Source organism: Trachurus trachurus, assembly GCF_905171665.1.
Source record: "Trachurus trachurus genome assembly, chromosome: 15".
NCBI classification, from domain to species: Eukaryota; Metazoa; Chordata; class Actinopteri; order Carangiformes; family Carangidae; genus Trachurus; species Trachurus trachurus.
Window position 1 is genome coordinate 12233795 of NC_139906.1, and position 20909 is coordinate 12254703.

The window sequence follows — 20909 nt, forward strand, 5'->3', positions numbered from 1 at the left end:
AGTCGGCTAGCTAGGAATGTGTACCCTGTGGAAGGTAATGCTTCTGGTTTTGGACCAGTGCGCAGAGAATTTATCCTTTCTGAACAATACATTACCAAGGATGAGAGCAAACAGAAGACAAAAAAACACACTTGGGCACCTGTGACAGTTTCCAATTTTATATTTCAAAAACCAAAATTTGATGTCGTGATTTACAAATTTTAAATACAAACATTTTGATAAAACACAAGATTGCAAACACCCCTTAGTGACAACTAATTCCAACAGTGGTATCATCATGACTGACTATTCACTTGGGTTTTTGCTTCAGCTTTTGGTACCAGTCAGGAACGTCTTTCTTGGTCTGGAAGTGAAAGTGACAGAGAGGGAAAAGGACGATTAAGACAAATCTGAGGTACGGCAGGAGCTTTCACAACACCTGTCTAGATATTTTTATTATCCTAGCTCACATAATGTACTTTGCCCATCTGATTCCATTGAAAAGCTCAAATGAAACCAAATGCAGGAAAGTAACTTATCATGTCTTGACAACCTTTAGTTCTCCTTTGTCTGAACCTCTGTCCAGGCAGGTTAAGGTGGTGTGACTCATACAAGGGTGTTGCCAAGTTAGACACTTACAAAAACAGTGGGTTTTGGTTTGTTTGGTGACTCTTCTTCTGTGGTCTTGTTAGTGCGTTTGGACTGCTGTTTCCCTACGGCAGAGGTCCTGATACCGGTTTTATCTGTGTCCAACAGGTCTAGAGCGTCTCCCTGTCTGGACCGCATGCTGATCAGGACCTGCTTCATCACCGCCAACTCCTGCAGAATCACATGGTTCATTGAAATAGGGACATGAAAACAAGAGTAAAACAATAAACAGGAACCTCTTATAAGAAATAAGTGGGAGTGTTGTGTCCAAAAGGCCAAAAAACATCAACTTAATCACCAGGACATGTTTCACCAGCAATACTGAAACTAAGCTTCATATATTATGAATATTTTTACATGATTTAAATACAAATATAAATATTACGAGACAATATTTATATAATATTTTATTTATATTTTGCCACCACAGGCCAGTGCTGCTGAACCCTTGAGGACAAACTATGGGACAACTTGCAATAAGCTCAACAAGCCCAAGGGTCTGCAGGGGTGGCGGCAGGGCAGAGGGGAGAACTCTGGGCCATGTCACGGTTCTATTTATCACCCCTGAGGACATGAGCCCCGGCATGTCACACGCACGCACGAGCACACACACACACGCAAAAGAACGCGCACACGAGCACACACGCACTCCGGTGGCATCCCAAGCAGCCAAACTGAGGACCAGCTGTCTATGACAGGGCACATACTTCGTACAGCAAACGGCTGGTTTGGAGGTGGGGGCTGCCACAGTGGTGGTGGTGCGGTGGAGGGGGGGGCATACTCCCACGCGCACACTCATACGAGCACACGCAATCTTGAAGGAAACATTGCAACACAGTGCAATAATTTGTCCGGTGTGACTCGCCTCTTTTTTTAAGTGCCAAAAGCAGAGCTGCATTGATTATTTGATCAAGTGATACGTTGATCAGCAGAAGATCAGCAACTGCTTTGATAATTATTTGTCATTTCAGGAAGTAGGAATACCAAACATTTAATACTGTTTCAGGTTCTCAAATGTAAGGATCAGCAACTGAATTATATAAATGTATTTTTTAATGTTTTGGTCAGATCAAAGAAGTCATTTAATGGTGTCTCTTTGGGTTGAAGGAATTTGTGATGGTCAGTTTTAAAACTATGATGTTTTATACACCAAACAATTAGCTAGGAAAATAATATTTAGTTGCAGCCATAATGGAAAAATGTTTTCACGTCATTTCATTGCTTGAGTTTGAAAAACATATCAGAAATACAACTGGTCAAATCTGTCTCGCACTGAGTGGCAGTGAGCGTAGCAGAGAAACAGGTGCACAAAACAAACAGCTAAAAACATGTTTAATATGTGTACCTCTCGATGGTTGAGGAGTCTCTCCATATCGGCGGCCATGTTGTTTTTCACTCTTAGCAGAGTGGTCCGTTCTTTCCTCAGAGAACTGGGGTTTCACCCAAAAAACAGACAGAGAGACCAGATAATTATTACTATACTTACCATAAGTTATGAATCCTACATCACTTTATTCTGGTTACTTATGGGTTCATGAGAAACTTGCTGAACAAGTTGGGCCTGTGAATCACTGACGGTTTATGTGATTCATTATGGCAGTATATTTAAAGGATGTAGAAATACTATAACATGCGGCGTCCATTGTTAGTTAGGCTTTACTTTAGTGTCAGGAGAGGCGTGTGAGGTGTAATGTACGTTATAATTTGAGTGTTGTTTCATTTGTGTAACTGGGCAAGTACAGTTTAAGTGCTAAAAAAAAAAAATAGCGTGACTAACAACCAATCAGTCTTAATGGCAGCAGTTTGCTTTACTAGTACTGAGAACAAAAGTCACTGGTATGAAACCATCAATAGGTAAATAATACACTGAACATGACTCATGAATCTCAAAATATACAAAATGAGCAACTGCTTCCTGAGAGCTTGTTCAGGTTTGTGAGTCTGTGAAAAAGAAAAGAAAAACTTAGGCTCTCATCAGTACTGTCCAAGTGTTCTTTCCTAGGGCTGTGAAACGTACAAGCAGGAGCTTGTAATAGGAACGAACCATCTTGCAAATCTTGAAATGACTGCTTGGTAGCCTGATCGCCTTCTACTGCGCATTTAAAAAAAGCCTGTGATCTCTACTGAGATAATGACGTTGTCCAATTTGAGCTGAGAGAATTTTGATCACCAAACAACTGTGAATGCAATTCATACTTGGGACACGGACAGACAGCTCGCAGCGCATGGAGGGAGAAACCTCCTGCGAGTCGTGTTTCTGCTGTTAAATAGATAGCGCTGCGCAGCCACAGGAAGACTTCAACGCCTTTATCAGATGGGGAGACTTGAGAAGCTGGAGAGCGTTTTAAAAGGGATTTTTTTCGCTCTCCTGCTTGCCCCAGGTGAGCGCTCAGTGGTAGTGAGCAGCAAGCGAAAACCTGCAGTCTGTCAGTTTGCATATTTCTCAGGTGAAAATACAGAGGGGCACTGAGGGGATTTAGGTCAGTGCCAGGCAGCTGGATGTGTGCTGAAACACTCGTTTTATTGGGCACAGCGTGTGTTGCACAAAGACAACGTGAGCTAGGTGCAATAACGACTCAAGACGACATAGGATGATACAACAAACAGAGACGCCCAAGGGTGGGAAAATATGGCCCGTTGCCATGATGAGTAAGTTACAAGGAATACATTGGAAAAAAATTTAACTGACATAGAGATTGACAAGCCAGGCAGAAGATCTAGTCCTTAATTAAAATGTAATGCGTGTTGATCTTCTTATTAAAGACTTTCTTCACTGTGGAGGCATATTGCCACACATGTACCTGACGTCATCCTCGAGCAGGGCCATACGTTCCTTCAGCGTGCTGATTTGTGCATCTCTTTGCCTCACCGTCTCGATCAGGTAGCTGTAGGGCTGCTGTGTCTGCTCCAACAGCTGGTTGGCTGCCAACAACTGCGAAACAGCACATATGTAAAGCACGGAGCAATTACAGGGGCAATTATTCCATCTGCACTTTTTTTCCACGTGCGCTATCCAACTCTGCCAACTGTGGAGTCATAATGTAAGATACACAAGTGTTGTGACAAGTATCCAATGGCATTTCGCTTAATATTTGATATTGCAAAGAGATGATGCATAATAACCAAGGTGTGTTTAGTTACGACTGTAAAAAGAATTGTGAGATCCTGTCAATATTTGTGCAGTGACTGACTACTAAAGCTGAGATTTCCTTATCTCTGACGTCCTTGTCTATGAAGGGGTGGCTTCAGTGCCCATAAATGCAAGTTTTTATGAAGGCGTGTCTATGCTATATCATTTTTATTAACAGCGGTATTGCATTTGAATCAAAGATGAAGCCATAATTGGAAATGCAATGAAAATCCATCCACAACCCTCCCTAATCCTAACATCCTAACAACCTCCTTCTTGCAAGTACTGACAGAAAAGCACCTGTAGTGAAGTGCTTTAATGATCCCTCACACAAAGCTGCATGTCCTAATCTGCACCCAATGCAATATTGCTCGGCCAGTATCATGTTTAAAATCTGTGAAACAATAGATAAAGTTTGGTGGGCTGTTACACATTAAACCACTTTTATTGGCAGCCAGTAGTGAGTAGAAGTGGGTGGAGGGTCGGGACAATAGTTAGTTAGTCAGGGCATCTGTGTGGGTGGTTAAGTGGTTAACACCCATGCCTTTTACATTGAATAGGAAGTATAATTTTTCACCCTTTCTTTTCATACTCGATGAATCATGAGGTATTTCACACAAGTGCCAGTAAGTCACAGCTGACAGGTGAATGCCGGGCTTATTTAGTCTCAAATCTGCCCAGCCTGTCTATTCTGTCTTGCAAAATCACTGCTCTCATTGAGATTACAATAAAGAGCAGGGAACACACAAGCGCACTGGTCGCTGGGACTGTCATTCTCATCGTTTCAAACCTTACTGGTTGATTTTTTTTTAGCGTTGAAGCACAAATAGTAGACATGTGACTCCACACACAGTCACACAGAGACAAAATACACACACCCTGAATTAAAGTCTTAGCATTGAACACACATACATATGGTGTGCCAAACACAACAAAAGCTTCAATGATTGCTGCAGTGAGTTGTTGGGAGAGCAAAGAGCATGGCCGTCATGGTTTTTGGCAGTGTTTCCCACTCTGTCAACAGGTGTGACAGGTACTAAGACTCCAACCTCTCACTCTTCTCAGGTAAGGTCTATGTTGGTGTCCACCGTCTGCTGCCAAACGACCTGTCATTTTTCTGACAGGTTTCTTTTCATTTTATAGGACCATTGATAAACATGGACAAAAAAAGGTAGAGCACACTGTCATCAATTTGTCCTGAAGTGCGTTTAATGATATACGTGGTGAGGACAGATTTCTTTTATGGTCCTCTTCTGAGGAAATAGTGTGGTTTCATGCCACGGCTGAATCTGTGTTTAAAAGAGCGGTTAGATGTTCTCTCACCAGTGACTTTAACAGCAGAGAGCTGTGTGATGGTGTGAGAAGCTAAATGGAGGCTGATAAGAGAGGAGCCCGTGATCTTGGCTCTGTGATAATGACTATTATGTCAGACAGGTAAAAAAGCCAGGTGAAATAAATCATAATGACGTTCATAGAAATAACCATAATTTGAGTTGCTCTGGGAGATTTGTGACTGTGAGAAAACAAGCATGTGTTCCAAGTACTTTAAGCGCTTTGAGCTTTTTAATTATTTTCTTTTTTTAATCAAATAAATGTTATTCGATCTGTGTTGGTTCACAGCCCAGTCTGGTAGGCACCTGGATGTTTCATGTGTGTGTGTGTCTATGTTTGTGTGTGTTTACCTCCTCCGATATCTGCCCAGTCTGTGACTTGTGTCGTTCCAGATCTCTCCTCAGTGACGTGTTTTGCCTCTCGAGCTGCAGCACCCTCCGGGCCAGGTGAACGCTGAACAACAGTCACCACAAACATGGTTATGGAAATTCCAAAACATGAGATAGCAAACAGGTTTACACTGGTGTGCATTTCCATGTTGTGTCACTTACAGTTTATGTAGCCACAACCGTTGAGATTGAGGTTTATCGTTTTTTTTGGCTGCACACATGCACGCTTCAAAACACAGACTGTGCGAATGAGGTGCTTAAATGTACTGTTTTCAGAAAACACATTCAAAAGCTATAGGTATATAATTGTTGACACTGACAGGCCAAATCTAGACTGAACATAAATTTCAAAGCCCCTACGTAAACAATTTGAAAATTCCTCACTGTGGTAGGAGGTAGCGTGGGTGACTGCACACTGATTTTCATCAAACAATGTAGATGAGAGAAATTCATCATGAAGCAGAAGATATCGTCGGTTCAGGTTTCAGAGCATTTAAAAAGGTGTTGTAATGTTTTATGACTTAGCAAAGACATTAAAAATGTTCCATTTATTAAACCTTAAGGATGTCATAGACTGCATTTTGTTGAGACAGGAAAATAGATAATAAAATCAAAATAGCTGTAAGGTCTTTTTAGGCAGCCAGGGTGGAAACTCAGCAGTTAGTTTTTTATGGAGTGATTTTTCTCATGTACTTTACCTTTGCTTTAGTCGTCTTTTGGCCGTTGTGGGAACATTCGCTCCGTAGCCGTATGAGAACAAAACCCTCTCTGCCTCCTCTTCATCCTCAACTGGCAACAGACAGAAAGACAATAGTTAATACATCTCCAAGACCGTTATAACCATGTGGCAATGTGTCTGTTTTTGCGGCTTTTGCAAGTTCAATGTAAGGATTTCTGAGACGGCACATAGATGGCAACTTAGTTTCACAGTTATGAAGGTATAAAAGAGATAATCAGAAGTCAGTATGGGTAAGATTTTCTTGATTTTATCAACACATTTATGGTAGAAACTCAATGTTTGAATAAATAAAAGGGATTTATAATTAGCACCATCTCTAATCTTAAATAATTTAGAAGAAAACTATTATTAACTTATAATTTAAGGAGCACAGATTCATTTTAAATCATGTTATTCATCTGGAACAGCAGTACTGGGCAGTTTTTGCAATAGATAAAATACTATACCAAGTCTTAAACTTTATAACTAGCCTGGCTGAGGCAATAAAAAGTAAAATCTAATACCATCTATGGCCTTTTAGAGTGCATTAAATTCAATGCTTGCAGATACCCCATGTTTTTATTTGTCTGGGCTTTTCTAAATCCATTGGACAAAACTTGTAGTAAATATCCATTTTCACAATACACCTCCCAAATAGCAATTACTGATATTTCCCTACATCTTGATCCAATATGATGCTATTTGTAAATTTTATTACACACGCACTCTCTCTGATGCCAGACTCCTGTTCACTTTATCTGAAAGGTATCGGTGTCTGTTTGTTTGTGCTTTTATCTTTCTGACTTTACAGTAATGTGTGTAATGTAATGGGCACCTCAAAGCTATTGCTATGTTCTTACTCTCAGCAGCCTGCATGGTGACGTGGTCCAACTCTTGCTCCAGCTTTTCGTACGTCTCCAGCCGAGAAGCCTGCTCGGCATTCTGGGCCCGCAGCTCCGTCACCCGCTTCTCCGATGACGTCTGCAGCCTGTAAAACTCCTGAGTGAGGAGCTGAGGGACACGAGGAGAGCAGGGAGAGAGAGAATGTCAGGAGACGGGAGAGGAGCAGCATTATTTTCCACAGAGGTCAGCTGAAAAAAAATATTTCAAACTTGCACAAACTTGTGTGATGATGTATTATTTCCTGATTATTCAGTTATTATATCATTAATTATTCATTTTTGCAGCATTAAGGCTGCAACGTATTTTCTACCAGGGACAATAAAAACTATTTATACATGTCTCAAGCTTCAAATTGTGTTTGACTGCCTTCTCCTCTGTTATGTTTTGTTCCCATATTGACAAAGAGAGAGAGGCCAAATAAATGAGAAATCTTAATCTAAATGAAAGGACTTTAATCTCAAAATGGCTTTAACCCTCACAGTTATGAAGAGCTTAAATGAAATCAATGCGGAACAACAAACTCCAACATCAAAACCTGAGCTCATTTTTCACTCACTGTAATTTTAAAAAGACAAAAACATCCTTTTTCTCCCGTGATCATGCAATACATCATTATACCATGTGTATCCCTCTGGCAAGCAGGACAGGGTTAAATCCAGGTGAAGAGGTGGAACTCCGCTAGGTGCATCGAGAACAATCTGCACTCAATTAACTTCTTGTATAAATGGGTGTGCTCCGGTGGACAGAGATAATATTGGCGCCACTGGACAGACAGACAAAGACTTGGGAAGACATATTCCTGAGAGTGGAACATTAATCTTTAAGAGCTATGAATTTAAAGATCTGTGGTGCATTTTCGGTTGTATTAATTCATGCGATGTTTGATGCAAGCACTATACTGTCTTTCCTTGCTTTAGCGGAGAACCTTGAGATTTGATTTAAGAAACACTTAAAGTGACAAACTGTAAATCTGAGCACAAAGAAAAAAGGAATAGTTTCACTTAGACCTCCTCTATTATTCTCCGTGATGAACATACCCTGGGCTTCCACACAGCGGCACTGAGCCTGATTAAAAACCGCTGCAGAGAATAAGGGACTATAATCATTTATGTGAATGTCCTCCGCAATCTTAAGTAAAACATTTATTGTGTTAACGTGCAGTGAACCTGCTCTGAGCACAAAACCAACCACTGCACCTGGACAGCAGAACAAACATCAGGGACACGTCACGCTGCTTTTAACAATGTTGTGTCAGTATCTCTAATACATGGATGTCTCATCAAAAAAACCTGTTCATAGAAAATGAGTGAAGACCTAGATTACATGCAAATGTTCAACATGATTTTCGATTTCCTTTCCAGATATAATGATTATTACTTCCCACTGAAAATGTTGATGAGGGGGCAAAAGGGGGATTTATGTGTTTCCCTCTCACAAGTTAATTAATTAATATCTATTAATCCATGGAGATGAATCATCAATCCTTCTGAAGTGCAGGCCAAGAGCTAATATTAATAGGGAGAAGTACCTCCAGTTTCTTCTGCTGTTTCTCACACTCCACCTGGCACTGAGCAAAGGCCTTGGCCGTCTCATCCTTGACCATCTGAGCACGCTCGGCCTCGAAGGAGTGCAGCTTGGCCTGGTTGGACAGTTCGGCTACCCGGCTGTCGGTACCCAGCTGGAGCTGACGAAACCTGCACAGACACACAGATGGACACGCACAGCGATAAATATGAATCTGAGTGGGTGAGTTTTTAAAAAAAGGGAGGTCAAATGTTTCGGTACAGATGGAGATAAGGATGAGTCAAGTTGATAAAAACAGCTGCATATGAGACAGACGGTTAAGTCAGGTCTGGGCGGACAGACACGCGATGTTGTAACGGCTTCTTTCAAATACATACAGTACAGTCACATTTCAGGATAATGTGCATGTTTTTTCAAGCGCCTTGTGCAATGGACAACTTTCGACTTTTTGATGTTCAAAGTGTTTAGTGGCACATAATAACTTGGCAACTACTTTATAATAGTCACCAAGCCGGAAAGCCAAGTCTTAAATCATCTGGTGACAGAAGAGCATTTCTCAATGGTGCTTGCAGCAATGTTTGGTCTTATTTGATCTTCCGTGATTCTAGTTGGCAGCCAGAGAAAGAAGTGTCAACCTAAGAGTAGGCAATTAGAAAAGACAGGGACAGAACGTACACACACTGTTTTCAGCTGATATAACTAAATAACTATATATATAAAAAGAGAGGTAGTTTAAAGTAATTTATGAGACAGAAACATCTCAAACATTTGTTTATTTGCTAAATAATTCATTAATATGAGGATTTTCTGATTTGCTCTGTTTTAATCATACATTTTGTATCACTGGCTTTTGGACTCTGGTTGGATAAATTTAAAAGCAACTGGAAAAAAATGTAAATTGAAAAAATACTTTAAAAAGTGTGTTTTTCTTCATTTTCAGATATTCTATAGACTAAACAATTACTGGTAATTGATCAATTAAAAAAAAAAAACAGCTCGACAAAAGTGAAAATACTTATTTGCTCTGGCCTTGAAAGTAATAAAAAGACTAAACGCATTTTCGAGTCGAGTGCTCTTCCTCAGGCAGCTTTCAAGCACGCACACACACACACACACACACACAAACACAAACACACACACTTCATGGAGGCACAGAGGTTGGTTGGATAATATTAATAACTCTCTATTACAGCTGACCTGATGGGATTTCATCATCCATAGAGCACAGGCCTGAGCCGTGTGCTCACAGTGACAGACATGTACACATGGCCGACATTTTATACCTTCTTTTATTAATGGCTGCTGAAATCTAGATGCAAAGAAGCAAAAATGTTCCTAAAAAAAAAATAAGTGGAACTTCCACAGAGCAGAAGTCAGCCATCTTCTTTCTCCGTCCTTTCAGGTGGAAATTTTAATGGAATATTTACAGCTTACCGTAGGTCAAAGGGCCCGACTCAGGGGTCACCCATGGAAATTTCGATACAAATTATGTTGACTAGAAGTGAAAATGGAAAAACCTACTCAACACTTTGTTTAGGACAATTTGATCGTCGTAATTGATATTCTGATACAGAGTGCCGATATCCAGGCTGGTGCTCTATGCTACGTTCATCTGACGCCATTTCAGGCTTGTCCGCCTCATTCTTTGCCCCAAAATAGGGGCATGCGTGGGGTTAGGTGTTAAGGGCTTGCAGCTCGCATCTGTCGTTGCTGGCTTGCGATGCGATGCACAGGGGGAATGTGATCGCAGCAGAGAAAGAGTGGAAGGGAGAGTGAAGTGTGTGCGTGAGTGTATATGAAAAGACCAACAGCTGGTGGTTTGGATCTAGAGAAATGACTGGCATGTAGTAGTAACCCAGGACATGGACACTACTACTACTGGAACTGCTGCTGTGCATGTGTGTGTATGTGTCTGTGTGAGTGTGTGCGCACAGGGGCAAGAAAGCAAATGAACCCGCTGGAATTATTTTCTTTCATGTATTAAGTTGTCTAAAATATGATCAGATCTTCATCGAAGTTACAATAATGAATAAAAATATTGTGTTGCTCTTGTCTGTACTGAATAAATCATTAAAATATTCAGTGTGGGTTGGAAAAAGTATGTGACCTGAGGTTAACAAAAGCTAATTGGAGTCAGCAGTTTGTGAACCCTGAGTACAAACAACAAAACCAGATGGAGGTGCAGGTTAGAGCTACTTTGACTTATAAAAAAACAATTGACAGAATCAAGAATTACTGATTTGCATAAAGCTGCAAAGGGTTACAAAGTGATTTGAAAGAGTTTAAATATTCATTCCACAGTCAGGCAAACTGAAGACCACATAGATCTGTGTCTGTTCTCTGTAGAGGTGCTAAGACAAGAAACAAGGCAGAATGAGAAAGAAGAAATTGCGATGGCTTGAAAATATCACAGGGGTTAAAGCAAAAAAAAAAAGAAAGAAGTGCTTTTGACTGAAATGTTTTCAAGCTGCAGTCATACTCCCCATCTGCAATGTGTAAAACATGTTACAGGTTACATTACTTGACGCCACCATTATGTGAAAATATGAGATTCAGTTACATCTCAACACATAACTATTGCTGCTGTTTTCTGCTATAGCCATCAAATTTAAATACTCTAGACCAGGGGTGGGCAATATTTTTGTCTATACTGACTCTGATAAAGTAAGTGAAGGGTGATACAATTGAAAATCCAATTGAAACATAATTACATAGCACTGAATAATATATTAAACTACATGAATTTGGTAGACATGATTGCTTTACAACAGGCTATTTGCCAGCGCAGAAGACCTGGGTCCTTGTCAGGGCTGTGTAATTAATCAAATTTTTATTGATTTTGATTTGGCTCCAAACAATCTCAAAACATATAATTGCTTTGGAAATGTACACCTTAATATCACTGAGATTAGGTTTTTTTTTTTTTTTTTAATCCTAGGTCTTATTTTAAGTACCTTTTACAGGACAACATCTGTCCATTTGCTCAAGCTCAGCATAAATTCACTGATGCAGCAGAACGATGACCGCAGACATCAAAGTAAAACAACTACTGAATGACTTCAGACAAAGAAAATCCACCTGTTGAAGTGGCCCAGTCTGAGTGCAGACTATTACCTAACAGAAATGCGGTGGAGTGACCTGAGGAGAGTCGAGAGTCGCTCCTGAGTGTATATCTGACCTCAAGCCATAATGTAGGAAGAAAGCTCTAAAAATTCCTCCTTAATGTTGTGCAGGTCTGATCAGCAGCCACTGGAAGAGCGTGTTTAGTGTCATTAGGTCATCACATAATTGCCACTAGCACTGTGAAACTGTGATTGTTTAATGACAGCTTTCGGCAAAGACACGAAAGCCAGTAATTGTGTCTGTGACATTAACTTAAGCACAGTGTGCCTGTCTACACCTGTGACTTAAATGTAAATTAGATCACGACCTTTCATGACCAAATGATGTTGAAAACCAGTTTCACACATTTGTTCTTTTTTACGATTGTACATGTAGCCGGCAGTGCTGGCTGCAGACACAAGACTGTAAAACATGGCTTAAAAAAACAAAACACCAAGTATTGAAGCATGAACAAAAATCAAGATATAATGAGGAGTCATAGTATTTCTTTACATAACTTTTCAAAGTACTTAAAGGGATAGTTCAACATTTTGGCAAATTGGCCCATTGCCATAATCCCTATAGACCAGTGTTTTTCAACCTTTTTTGAGCCACGGCACATTTTGTTCATTAAAAAAATCCCGCGGCACACCACTAACCAAAAATGTTACAAAATGACACAGTGCAGCCTAATACAGTAAATACTGTATAATACAAATTTTGTCTCTTACAGTGTAGTTTGTTCTGACTCAGTAATGGACATTGCTAAGGCAAGGTCATTGTGTAGGCTTCTGCCACTACACCCATTGACATAAAAGAGTCCTATTTTATTAGCCAACTCTGCCAGACAGTCACTATTGCAGACACAGATGCTCAACAAAGCCAAATTATTTTTAGGAGCTAAATAATATTTGTTTGGACACAAACTGTTACTGATAACAAGAACTTGGATTCTGATTTGACTCTGATTCTTCTTCTTCTTTTTTTTTTTAATTTTAGCTATGTCAATCAACTCATGGGAGCTTGTCAACACGTGCACACTTCCACTCGTGCCTTCAGCCATATTTCACAGCAAACATGAGAGGACTTACACTTAGCCTATATGCTATGCACTACCTGTGACAGAAAGTCAGAACAAACTCTGAGTGCAACCTGCAACGCGTGCTTCACCTTGTAAGGACGGTGCCCCTAAAATAAAATAAAAAAGGACGGCTCCCCCGTCACTCACCTGCAGCTGCACCGATAACCGACGCTCGTCTGAAAAAAAAATTCAAAATATGCATCGCTAGTTTGGATCAATTAAGTTAAATTTGGTAATTTTCCACGGCACACCTGGCAAACGCTCACAGCACACTAGTGTGCTGCGGCACAGTGGTTGAAAATCACTGCTATAGACATTAGGGAGGTTAAGCAGTAGGTTCGTTACCTTTAATTGTCGGTGCAAGCTATTTTTAGAGCGGCGGAGCAGAGCCGCAAGCTGCTCAGAGCAACGCTTTGGAAGCTAATGGGATTTCTTGGTTTCGCTCACCAAATACACAATCCAACAACTCCAAAACGCTCTCGTGGACAAGCTGTGACCTGCTATGAGATATAATAACGGAACGTTATGAGACAGAGTTGTTTTTGAGGCAAATGCAGAGACTGCTTGCAGAAAAACTGCCCCCCCGCCCCCCCCTTTCATTTATTTACCTCTAAAACAACTCTGTAACGTTCCATTATTATCTCATAGTGTGGTGAATGTGCAGGTCACAACTTGTCCACGAGAGCACTCTCTGCTCCGCTGTTCTAAGAATAGCTTGCACCAACAATTAAAGGTAACAAACCTACTTCTTATTATGGCAATGGGCCAATTTGCCAAAATGTTGAACTATCCCTTTAAACTATGTGTGTGTGTGTGTGTGTGTGTGTGTGTGTGTATGAGTAGAACAGTCAGGCAGACAAAGAGGTGAAGTTGATCAGGAGGGTGACCAAAATATTTTTCCTGATATCCTGATATGAAAAACAAGTGTGTGTACGTGTGTGCGTGTGTGTGTGTGTGTGTGTGTGTGTGTGTGTGTGTGTGTGTGTGTGTGTGTGTGTGTGTGTGTGTGTGTCAGGACTCACAATATATCTGTTGCAATTTCCATGCAAGATTTGAAACTTTCTACGAGGCCGTGACCCAGAGGCACCTTTCCAGGCTATACTGACAAAAGGAATTGTTGCCTGAAGCAGAGACATGGACCGGCAACGCAAAACACTAAGAGTGGTTTATAAGTTGTCTCCAGTAACTACACGGTATCCTGTCTCTCTGCATTCAAGCTGCAATGAAAGTCCAGAGAGGCAGGCAAACAGGTCAGAGACACCAGCTGGTACTGAACTGACCTCCGGTGAACTCTGACTTCAGTGTGACTCTCTGACCCCTCCCTTAAAGCAAAAAAATGTGCATGTGATCTTTAGTAAGAGATGGGGAAGCCACAGCCACTATAGAGCAGCCACACCCACGACATGCGCGGACGGCAGACTGCAGCAGGCTCACGCATCAGCATCAGACTGACAGTGAGAAATAAAAAAAGAATTGAAGATGCTTATCATCTTAAATGAATGACTAACAAACATAGTTTACACTCTGATGATAAATAAGAATGGGAAGTATTTGTGCTTTGGCTCCGGCCACCTCAACTGTCATGCGCACACTCACACACAACATGTCAACACTTTGATGACTGGCCAAAAAAGACGAGGAATGAATTCAAAATATGAAGTGGTTTGTGCTGTGACAACAAAAGAAGTGTACCAACTGGCCCAAGTCGTCTTGACAGTTTAACCGTTGTCCTCAGGGGAAGTTCCTTAAATTTCTCTGATATACAGTCTATACAGACTTAAGTGCAGCAGTCGTAGTTAAGAGCATTTGACCCCCGAGGCACCCCTGAAGCTAAATGCTACATCATGTCATACAGCAGTGTGATGTAATGGTCTGTGCATCTCAGTCTCAAGGTGGGTTTTATTTTATAGAATAAAGCTGTGGTTGTACTTAAGTAAATTTTTAAGGTTCCTTTTCTTAGATCAGATCATTCATTTGCTGATTCAGATTATTAAAGGAAAACATACTCAGCAAACAAAGTTATCTGATAAGAGTTATCTATAATCATATATTTAGATCAGATAAGAAAGCAGCAATACCTTTACCGGCTGCAGCATTAAAGTGATACACCTAGCCATACTCTATCTAGTAATGAACATTGGTAGTAGATAGGTTTGGTTTATTTTATTAGGTTATCAAGTATCTGTTTCTTTTCTGCCTCTTTCCCGGTAGAATGGAGGTTAATGTTTATGATAAATAAACTAAATCCTGAGTAGCTGCATGGTTGCATGCCATTACAAGAAAGTCTGAAGATGTTTTGTTCATAAGATGAATGAAACAACCCTGTCACTGACAATCCACACTCAACTGTCAGCTTTGAAGTCACAGAAGAAAAAAAGTGAATGCAGTTAGCCGTCTGTCAGTGAAAGTATGTGTGTGACAGATGGAAAAACTCACTGCTCCAGCAGCTGATCGTATCTGGACTGAGTGTCTCTCTCAGCCACCACAGCTCTGTCTTTCTCAAGAACCGCGTTGTCTCTGGCCTCACGCAAGTTCCTGGTCAAACACACACAAATGCAGACAATTAAAAGACACAAGTGACACTAGTAAATGAATCGGCATGTGCTGTGATGTTGGCATTTCCGTTTGTTCTGATGCTTCCGTGAAGTGTCTATAAGAGATCTTCTTTCTCTTCAGTATTTGCAGTTACTTCAAAGCTGATTGATGTGCTGATTGATGTTGTCAATAACAATAATTACCACATTTGCAGACAGTATTACTTCACTGGGACATTGGTCCCAGTTTAGATATGAATGAGGAAGAACATGACAATAGCAAAACAGAAATATAAAGTAGGGACGACATGACAAGCTACACCTGCCAAATGAGTAATGACCTAGATAGAAAAAAAAAGGCTGATACCTGTTCTCCCTCTCATACATCTCCCTGGAGGTTCTCTGCAGGTTGTCGATCTCCTGACTGGTTTTTAACCTGATGTTCTCCAACTCCTCTCTTAACTTGGACTCGTACTCTGACTTATAGTAGTCTCTGTAGTGAAAAGAGAACAAAAGAAGAAGATGAAGTTATGGAAACACAACTTTTCCATCACAAATCAGATCAGAGGTGAGATAGAATGGATCATAATGTTTCTGGAAGATGAAACCAGCAGTCATAAAACATTAGGCGACTTTTACTGCAGTCTGATATTTTAGGCTCAGCTTGAAACGCTAGCTGATAGTGACTAATGTGAAACTGCAGGGTCTCACCTGGATGCTACATATTTTTCATAGGCGTCCTCCCTGGCCTTTTTAGTGTCTTCTAATTGTACCTGGACCACAGGAGACAAGAGGTGGGAGCATGTTAGACGATTTTATCCTACTGCTGAATGTTTTGGGCATTTGATGAGCCACCCGTCTAATCAGCTGTATGGACCTGCAGCCTGTCCACTCGGTCCTCTCCATGTGCACAGCGGACACTGAGCTCCATGTTCTGCCTGTGGAGGTACTCCTTGTCTTTCTGTAGCAGCGTCTCTGACTGCTGCAATGTCGCCACCTGGAGGGCAAGATGAGAAAAAAGAACAACTGATGCCATAGTAACTAAAAGCTACTACAGTGAATATCATGAAGACAAAATAAATAGTGGGTATGTGTGAAGCACCTCTTTGCTGAGTGTGTCCCTTTCCCTGGACACCGCAGCATGACTCAAGTCTAGTGTCTCAAATCTCTTCTTTAACTCCTTCAGTTCTGCCTCAAAGGTGTCACGCTCCCTAGAAACCACAGCGCAAAAAGGTTTACATACATTCGAACTTGTAACTTATCCCCAGAATTTAATTTAAAGGGGAAACCACGTCTTTAGTTTCATAAACAACCAATATAAATCACATCTCTGAAATATTACAGCAAAAAAAAAAGAAAAGAAGTGACCTGGGGTTATGTTTTCAGCATGTATTATCATAGAATGACATATCCAATATCACTAATAAGCATCACAGAATTTGTTTGCTCACTTTTCCAGTCATAAATATATTATCATACAGTATATTACAGCCATGCAGTTAAATAAATAAGCTACATAATGCATCCATTTTTTTTCAAATAGCTTATATATTAATCTCTGTGAATATCCTGCAACAATCAAATCATCAATAACATACATAAAAAGCAACAATTTACTCTTAAATCTGTGTGAGTAATCTGGCATTAGTTTTTTCTGTAGCTTTTCTGTCCCTCTCATAGAAACAAAAGTCTAGAAGCTATCCTGCAGCCTTAAAGGACTTTAAGTTAGTAGCTTTACCCTCTGTCTCACATACACACACATACACACCGTTTGATGTTTGGGTAGTTGTCTCGGCGGTAGTCACCCTCTGTGATCAGCTGTTTGGTATCAGCCAGTTCTAGGGTCAGTCTCTGGGTCCTTAACTCAAGCTCAGAGCGAAGCCGGCGCTCGTTCTCATAACTCTGCAGACACACACACACACAACATTTCCATTGCTCAGATTTGTCATATTATTAGCTATACTCCACAGACGGGCAGGGTTTTACCTCCCCAACACGTAACAGACAGGAACTCCCTGTTGCGGAATTTTCCTTAAGTATCTTGCTCCATGCTGTCTTAAAAGTATTACACAGTTCCTGCAGATCCTCTAATAGAAGATTCATGCAGTGAACATCACACCCTCACTCTGGAACCATCTGGATGTATTCAAGTGAAAAAAAAAAGAAACAACAAAGGCAAAAACCTTTGAGTGAAAATGTCAAGATACTCTGTGGTTTTCAAACGCTGTTCATTTAGGCCTGTGTTTGCCCAGTAAAACATTCTCTATCCCATTAGATCATCAGAAGCCAGGCTATTTTATTTTTACTGACCCTGCCTTCAGCTTGTTGCAGCATCATCATCATCACATTAACATGTCATTTACAGAGATGACTGACCAGATTGACTGGATGACTTTTTTTTTTTTTTGCAAAACACACCTCTCAAACACACCACAGGCTGTGAAAATGCCCATCTTATGTCAACAAGATGATATAACTCACGTGTCGATTTTCCCATGTTCATGTTTGGTTTAAAGGTAACTGAGCCTCTTAAAGCAGAAGTGAGTGATCCGGTCGTTTTCGCTAATGCTGCGTTCCAGGCAGGCTTTTGAAATCGTAAATTACAGCTTCAAGTCACAACTTACGACTTTGTAGCGTTCCAGGCAACCCACTCGTGTTTTTCCGACCTGTTTTACCGGTGAAAGTCACTATAACGGCCACTCGTAACTTCCGACCGGTGAACTCGTACCAGATCGAACTGGTACCACTTCACGGTCGGAAAAATACGAGTTTCCTTGAACGCACCATAACAGTCCTCGTCGCTACGTCACCACATTCACGGCGTCCCTTGGCTGCACACACAGCCCTGCATGCCGTTCTCTCTCCTCATTGGATAAAAACTGTAGGATACGATAAAAGTTTTCTCTTCGGCTCAAAGCAGAGCAGAGGGACTGAGAGACCCGTGTTTCAGTCCAAACACTCTATGTAAGTGATTGCTGTCGGAAGATATAACTATTTAAGACTTATATTAACACAAATATATCACTCACTTCTGCTTTAACTTGTTTCGTATTGTTCTGGTCAAAGTTTTCAAAATGTGTGACTCACGCCCTGGAGGAGTGTGCGTTTGTCGAAGTATGTATAAAAAAAGAAAAAGAAAAGCAACAACAGTAACAATCACAAACAATAATGCACGATTGAGATAGACTGATAAAAGGAATGGTCCAGAGCTGTAAACTTTGTAAAGAAAATATGAGGATGAAACAGAAGTATAGCACAAGCTTGAATATGTGTGTGGTACCTCCATCAAAGTCTTTGTCTGGGATCTGTGTACATCCAGCTCTTCAGTCAGACTTCCTCTCTTAAAGGTGAGCTCAGCCAACTGAGTCCGCAAGGGATTCACCACCTCATAGAAACGCATCTAAAAAAAAAAAAAAAAACACCACAAGGTAAAGTCTCCAAGTTCCCCGACTGCGGTCCAGACATCCTTGAGAGCACCCACATACTTACAGCTACATATTCCTGTATGGAGATTTTGTCCTCAGGGAGGTCGCGCAGCTCCTGGTACCTGTCTTGTGTGATGTCCAGATCCCTGAGGGACCTCCGCAGCTCTCCTGCCTTTTCACACAGCTGCCGATTGGTCTCCTCCAGCTGCTGCTGTCTGAGCTGGATGGCCTCCATCTCCTGCTTACGTAAAGCCTGCTGCTTCCTAGTGGGGACAAGTCTTTGTTAGTCATATTTATGCCTTCCAACCAAATCATTTTTCCTCCAACATTTTCACTTTTTACCTGTTCTCCTCCGAGGCAAGTTTCAGGTGGCTGTCCAGTCTCAGGGCAAACAATTGTTTCTGGTGTAGAGCATCATTCAATCTCTCCTCCAGCTCCTCAATCTGAAGATATACACAATGAGAAAATCAGATCATATTGTTTGTCTTGTGTTATGTTTTTGTTATTGTCTGATGTTTGTTTGGTGTTATATTTTGTAATGTTTTTGTTACGAGAAACAAGTGTCTTGGACGCAAGAACATTTTCAGAAGAGATTCTGACAAATAAAATACTCAACTTGATATTGTAGGCGGCAGCCACTACAACTCTAGTGTGCTTTTCTCTTAACCTTTATGTTACTATAAGAGGCAAAAGCTCACTTTCTACATTGCAGATTCATACTGAAGACATCAAAACTATGAAGGAACACATATGGAGTTATGTTGTAAGCACAAAGGTGTTACTTACAGTAAAACCAAAGTGTTTTCTGTTACCTGACCTAAACCCAACTGAGATGCTGAAGGTAAAACAGCCAACGAGTACTCAGCACCTCTGAGAAACTCCTTCAAGACAGCTGGAAAACCACTCCACCTCATGAATCTGATGACAGAAGGTCAAGAGTGTGCAAAGCTGTCATCAAAGCAAAATATGGCTATTTCAAACAATCCAAAATATAAAACAACAACACTTTTGTTTACTACATAATTGAATGCGTGTCCCTTCATAGTTTTGATGTCTTCAGTTTGAATCTACAAGTAATAAAAAATAAGGAATAACCACTGTATCCAAACTTTTGACTGGTATTGTACATACAAAGTCTACTTGTTGCAACTTTTGCTCTGTACCTTTGACATATGGTCAGCTTTCATGTTGTCTATGATGAGATTCTTCTGAGAAAGCTCAATCTTCAGCAGCTGGACGGTGTGCAGGAGCTCCTTCCTCTCGATCAGCTGCCGGGTCACCTTCTGGGAGCCGCCCCGCTGCTCGTCCGACGAGGAGATGTCCTCGGTGGTGGGCACCGTGGTCTCCAGGCTGATGTCCTCCGACTCCAGGTCCAGGGAGCTGGATATGTTGGCTGCTTTCGGCCTCAGCTGCTGCTGCTTTTTGGGAGGCATTTTGTGTGTGTTTCTTTCTTCCTATCTAACCCTGACTTTGTGCCCTCTTGTGTTTTTGTAGGTTAAATACCGAGGAGGCGATTGAGCCAGTTACTGCAGCAGAGATTACATGAGATTAGAAAGTTAATTCAAAGACATCGCGATATGTGATAGTTAAAACGTTAGTTTGCAGCGAGGAGAAACGGGAACAAATCTCGACCTAGCACCGCTACGGCTAACACAGTCATTTAAAAATAGATAACCATCTCAAAAACGAACATAAATAGGACAGAAATGCGACCACGACACGGTGTTGACCACTGTCCACGGTAAACTGTTTGCATTTTCAAGGGTCCCGCTCCGGCTCGCCTGCTAACCGCCAACGGTTCAACTGTGCTGGTTGCTAAGGTTACAGCGCCCTCTGTGGTATTTAACGTGCAGTACCACCAGCGTCCACTCGTCTTCCAGCAGTTACAATGTACAGTCAATGGAGTGTCACCTCCGAACTTATGGGGGCGCTGTAACCCGTAACATAGCGGCCACCCAGCCCTGTTCCTGCCTTCTTCTGCTTTGTTTTCATCGAACAAATATTTGATGGCCAACCAAAACCAAACAAGGAGTTTTACTGTATTTTACTCAAATGCCGTAAAAGGTCTTATATTGTATAACTTGTCGTCATTATAATACTATTTAGCATGAGTCTGAAATATAAACACCATTTTAACAAACACT

At 41.0% G+C, this 20909-nt stretch overlaps 1 protein-coding gene across 1 annotated transcript; it reads right to left on the reverse strand.

Annotated features, from left to right (window-relative positions):
* Positions 1–289: 289 nt before the first annotated feature.
* pibf1 (progesterone immunomodulatory binding factor 1) lies at positions 290–20540 on the reverse strand (the record flags this gene model as incomplete). The annotated part of the gene is made up of 18 exons (XM_083988673.1): positions 19929–20540; positions 19108–19208; positions 18830–19028; positions 18621–18740; positions 17109–17242; positions 16443–16551; positions 16218–16337; positions 16052–16113; positions 15708–15833; positions 15243–15341; positions 8628–8793; positions 7057–7207; positions 6177–6267; positions 5440–5542; positions 3429–3559; positions 1973–2057; positions 619–798; positions 290–343 (listed from the first exon to the last, which is right to left on the reverse strand). Exons 1-18 carry the CDS (start codon positions 20196–20198, stop codon positions 290–292), a joined length of 2301 nt encoding a protein of 766 aa, XP_083844799.1. The 5' UTR covers positions 20199–20540.
* Positions 20541–20909: the final 369 nt, after the last annotated feature.